Raw genomic sequence first — 5,865 nt, forward strand, 5'->3', positions numbered from 1 at the left:
GACGTGTTTGAGAGAGGCGGGGCATAGAGGACCTACAATAATGTACAGTATTTGAAAAATAATGTGTTTTTTGAACATTAAAGCATGGCAACATATTCTGTTACACCAAATACACAAAATAATGATCTTTAAAATAGCATCATATGACCCCTTTAAGAGAAAAGTAGGAAGAGAAATGACAGTTTAGTTGATTGTGTGTTCCAGCGATGCAGTGCAAAGTGGAGTTGTTGTTCGTTCTCGTGCTGCACGTCTCATTGCGTTCCTGGAAATCGACAGACTTTTAAAAAATGCCCAAGTCTGCCCGTCTTATTTCTTTTTGTCATTCCATTGTCTCACTTTATTCATCTTCTCCCTCGCTGACATTCCTCCTTAATAATGGATTCACAAGAAATTGTGGTTTATTGCTGGTCACGGTCTGGTTTGTTTTCCTCAGACTTCGTTCTAATAAAATTGCAATATGGATGATGCACTCAGTGACTTTTAAGAAGTTCCTCTCAAACAGACACGAGCGCATCAGCAGGAGCAGCGCTTTCAGCAGTAATTTGCTGGTGGCAGTCTATTTTTTTTTTCTTAGTCTTCATTCTAATCAAATTGTAATAGGGATTATTCAGTCAAGGATTTCCGAAGCTCCTCCCCCACCCTCACAGTTCCCCTGTTAATTACAAGACAAAGTAAATACAGCAGCTCTATCTATCTATCTATCTATCTGTCTGTTGTTCTATCTTTCGTTCTGCCTGTCTTTTGTTGTCTCTATCATTTTATTAGTTTCATTTATTTATTTAATTTATTATTTATAAATTCGGTGAACAACGGCTCTGTGTAGTTAATGCTGCTCAATGTGAAAGCCCGCAGGTGATGGAGATTTACCGCTGATTACAGAACCGGCTTTACTGACAAGATGCGCGTTAAATAATCGCATGCGATTTATCGTGCAGCCCTAAATTGAACAAGATTGCAATACAGATGATATACTCAGCGATTTCTGAAGTTCCTTCATGTTCAGCATTTTATGGTTTGTTGAGAGACTCTACTCGCATAGGAAAAAGTGGGACAGCACAAACATAAAATTGCAATATGGATGTAAACATTTCACAATAAATTGTAAGTTGTTTGTTTAGAGACTACTGAAATTAAATAAACACAAACTCAAAATTAGCAGTTGCGCCAGAAATTCGCTGCTTGCACTTTTTTCTTTTTTTGGTCTATATTTGTTTTTGTCTTGTCTTCCTAAAGTCTTCATTCTAATAAAATTTGAAAACATTTTCTCTTCCTGCCCTTGATGTTTCTCATTTAATTGTAAGTCGTTTGTTGAGAGATTCAACAAACAAACAAGCCGCAAGGCACAAGCTAAGACCCAAAATTTACCCAGGCCAAATAAATGCACTGCAAATGTAAGAACCAACCAATAGAGGAAGCATGCGAGACAAATTAGGATCTAGTCTAAGACGTGAGCAGACGACTTAAGGAACAGCGTGCAGCTGATTGCAATATATTTTCAGGATTGCACGATATACGACAGCTCTTTGTTTAGACTTATTTGTTTTAGGTTGCCTGATCTATGCAATAAATCCCACAGATATATGCACACACACTGAGCAAAACCCTCTCGCTCACTAGAACATTGATAACAAATGCTCTTGTTAAACAAAAACGATCGCTGAAGGTCTCATGCTGTGTGGCTATCAGCTTTTATCAAATAAAGAGTTAGTTTTTTTCGTTTGTTCGTCTGATCTCTCTAGCTCGATCCTGCTGTTGAAATACTGGTGTTTTTAAGAGTGTCCAATATTGTCTGAGAACCCCTTTCAAGTTCTCTGTGTGAGAGCTTTCATGCATTACTGTGGCTCACTGCCCGGTTTCATCAAGAATCTGTTTTATATTAGAAATGTATGTGTGACTACATGCGGGCGTGCATGCGATGAGCACATCTGTTTCTTTACAAGCACTGGAAACAGAGTTAATCTGATCCCTCCGAAATAAACTGAAATTCACAGAAAGATTACCATTGTGACTTTGCAGATCAGACGTGCATTAGAAATGTCAGCCCTGGTGGACAGCAGCAGTACTGCACTGTCATTTCCATCCAAACACACTCAATCTTCCTGTCCTTTCTTATCACTCCCAATCGTCATACCTCATTTCAAGAGCGTTTTATTGGCACGACAATGGACAAAGTTTCAATAAAAAGGTTTGGTGATGGCAGTCCCCCTCTCGTCTATCTTTCTCCGTCTCTCTCCCCTCTCTCTCTCCCCTTCTGTCTCATCAGTCGCTCTTGAGAGCAGTGGGACTTACTAATTTTAGCATACCCACCCCAGCAGCAAGTCTTAGCAAGCTTTGCCTGTGAATACCTCATCAAACTGAGCCGCACTACAAAGAACCTTATCACTCCAGCTTTAAATGTCTAACTGCAAAGGGAAAGATAAGGAGTGGTGGTGTATTAGTTCTCAAAGGGGTTTACTGGTCCGGGGCGCTAATGGTGGACATCACAATGGTGTTGGAACAGAAAACAAAACAAAAAAAAACGGATAAATATCTCTTTCCACACCCAATTTGGGCCACTTTCAAATGTGGTTTTAAACGAAGTGCAGCTGGTATCTGGCATGTGGTCATCTGACCTACATACCAGAGTTGTGCAAAATTCTGAATTTCAACTCATCAGTTGGAATTTTAATTGAAATGGCTGCAATCTACAGTGCATTGCAATTCAGCACACCCCTGCTATGAACACTTTTATCTGATTCTCCTCAGAATTCAGATTTTATATTTTTATATAGAGAGATTGGGTCTAAAATCCTGATTGGCGTTCAGTGAACCTATGGAAATGCCCGTGTATGAATCATGGGAGCACGTTTGCCACCATTGGTGAGCGATAAGAGCAAGAGCGCTTGATTTTATATGTATTTATTTCAGAAATGTTCAAATCCGCTGCCTCTGCATGTCAAACAACATAACCCTATTACAGTAATCCTTCGTCATAGTCACACAGCCTGTTTTATGTAGTTACCAGCTGTTTGGGAAACCAAATGCTCCAAAAGCGGATCGAACCGTGCTACTGAAATGATCCGTGTGATGCTGACCAGCATCTGTGTGACCCGCTCAACATCTTTATACGTGTAATCACTGTAAACAGTCGGCTATGTCCAGGCGCAGATAGAATATGCACATGTTATTTGTATTTTCTGTGCTGATTTTTATGGGAGAAAATCTGCATGTTTAAACATAGTAAATTGTTAAATGAGGCTGAGAGAACTAGAGTCTTATTGGTGCCTGGAAGAAAAATTTAATTAGCTAAATAAACATTGGGGGTGAGAACAGTTCTGTGAGGGTCTGATGATGTCTGAAATAAATATAACCAAATGAGATAAACATATCTATCTATCCATCTATTAGGGCTGCACGATTATGACAAAAATCATAATTGTCGATTATTCCCTTGAAATTGTAATTGCGATTATTAATTACGATTATCACAATTTACATTTAATGATTGTTTGATGCAACTGCATGCCGTATTTTTTTTATGAAAATAAACAAGCTGAAAACACTCTAACTGAAAAACCTTTAGTGCTTTTCTATAGTATTAAGCCTCAAATGTCAAATATACATCGGATTGGTTTCTTCTTTAAATTATAAAAAAGTAAAAATATGAATGGTATTCTAATGGTATTCCCACAAATATGATTGTAGGTGTCTCTTGCTTGTTTCAGATCAACCTTTACCAGCACCAACCAGCAACACTGGGCCAGTTGTCGGGGGCATCATTGCCGCCATAATCATCTTGTGCTTGATCGGCGCTGGTGTGGCCTTGTACCACAAACGCCGCCAGAGCATGCAGAACGGAGAGTGAGTGTGAACGCGCACCCACAAACACAATCACACATTCATGTCAAACATCCATTTTCTGCTCTCTCTTTCTCTCCTGGCTAGAACATGCAAGCTATTTTTGTGCCTTTCATTCTCAATGCATCTAAATTGGTGCGTTCACGGTATAGCATGCATGCGCAACACGGTTATAGCTAAACATCTCGTTGTATCTCCTTTCCAGATGCCCCCCCAAACACAAGCCGCCACCTCCGATGAAGTCTGGCAGCTCGACAGCAATGGTGAGCGGACTTTTCTCCATCAGTCACCTCTCAGCGCTCACATCTGACATTCTCTTTCAACTCGGACGTACTGAGCTTTCTTCATTATACAATGTTGAGATGACTTACAATTCTCCAGGCTACACGCCGCAATTAAAGCAGAGCTGGTGAAAGGATAAGCATATGCATAAGCCACCATAAAATAGATCTTTGAATTCAAACCTTTGAAGAACAAGCTTAGTTCTGGGATGGGGAGGAAATTCGTATTGCTCAGAATAGGATAATTGCATTTTTCTCTGGCTAATGATTATTTCCTGTTCTCTCGGTTGGTACTGGACTGCATTTGAAACAGATTTGTATTGTGAAGTACAAGCGGAGCGAAGAGAATGAGAATTCCTAATGCTGCCCTCGGGCCACAGTCAAGAAAGAAAGGGTTAACATGGGGGTAATGTGTATTGACTGAAGCTTAATGTAGAATGTGTGGGTGGAGCTAAATTTGTGTGTGCGTACATGTTTGTGTGTGTGTGCGCACAGGCAAATGAACGTGTACATCATAGGCATCTTTCATCTCCGCTGCCCTAAAAATCTGTGATTAATTCAGCTGTCAGCACCCCTAAAATATGTGATTATGAGATCTCTCTTCACGTTTGCTGAAAATAGCAGCAGCAGTAAGAGGTTATTTCACTCTAAATACTGCCTTTGACAAGTTAAAAACTTTTTGATTAGCTTTTTTTTTATCTTTAAATGGTCATACACGACTATCCAAAAAACTTGGGTTAAATGTTTTTAAATTTTTTTAAATTACTACTTTTATTCAGCAAGGATGCATTAAATTGATTAAATGTGAGAGTTGAGACATTTGTAATGTTTCCAATAATCATTCTTTTGAATGTTCTATTCTTCAAAAATCCTAAAAAAAACAACAACAAAAAAAACACTGTTTACACAAATATTAAGCTGCACAACTGTTTTTGTCACTGATAATAATAATAAGAAATGTTTCTTGAGCAGCAAATCAGGATATTAGAATGATTTCTGAAAGATCACGTGACAGTGAAGACTGGAGTAATGAAGCTGAAAATTCAGCTTTGCATCACAGAAATAAATTATATTTTATAATATATTAAAATAGAAAACAGTTATTTTAAAATATAATAATATTACTGTTTTACTGTATTTTTAATCAAATAAATGCAGCCTTGGTGAGCAGAAAAGACTTAGTTTATTTTAAAAAGTTGGTAGTTGGACAAGATTCCAACTTCTGAAATTTCAAACAATTGATATTTCTGTCATTTACTCAACCTTCTGTCATGTTCCGTCAAACCTGTGTGACTGACTTTCATCTGTGGAATACATAAGATATTTTAAAGTTTTTTTGCCCAAACAATGAATGTTATTTCTTCCCCATCGTTCATCAAAATATCTTCTTTTGTGCTCAGCAGAAGATAAAAAGTCTTTGGAATGACTTAAGGATGAGTAAATGTGATGCGATCTGGAAAAACCCGTCGGATGTTGCGCTGGGACGTTTTCAGGAAATTCGTAAAATAGGTCGAATGTAAATTTTTTTTGTCAAAATTTGGTTTATTAAATTATTATTCTATAACATTTTGCCTATCATCTCTGAAAATATCTTGGCAAAATTCACTTGTTTAGTGCAGAAAAATAGCGATTTATTGCAGCAAGCAGAAATGACTGTGTCTTTCTCTTGTTACGAACGCGCTGCGGAGGTGCTTTCTCATAACACCACAAAAACAGTTAACCTATCAAAATAAACCACGTAACATAT

General features: G+C 38.0%; 1 protein-coding gene across 1 annotated transcript in view; it reads left to right on the plus strand.

The window, feature by feature from the left end:
* Positions 1-5,865, plus strand: part of LOC107752518 (nectin-2-like) — a 157,621-nt gene that overhangs the window by 143,943 nt on the left and 7,813 nt on the right. Inside the window, exons 7-8 of the mRNA XM_016568516.1 lie at positions 3,705-3,840; positions 4,043-4,100. Of these exons, the coding sequence (XP_016424002.1) occupies positions 3,705-3,840; positions 4,043-4,100 (194 nt within the window). The remainder of the gene's footprint in view (positions 1-3,704; positions 3,841-4,042; positions 4,101-5,865) is intronic.

Source organism: Sinocyclocheilus rhinocerous, unplaced genomic scaffold (assembly GCF_001515625.1).
Source record: "Sinocyclocheilus rhinocerous isolate Xijiao unplaced genomic scaffold, SAMN03320098_v1.1 scaffold1342, whole genome shotgun sequence".
NCBI classification, from domain to species: domain Eukaryota; kingdom Metazoa; phylum Chordata; class Actinopteri; order Cypriniformes; family Cyprinidae; genus Sinocyclocheilus; species Sinocyclocheilus rhinocerous.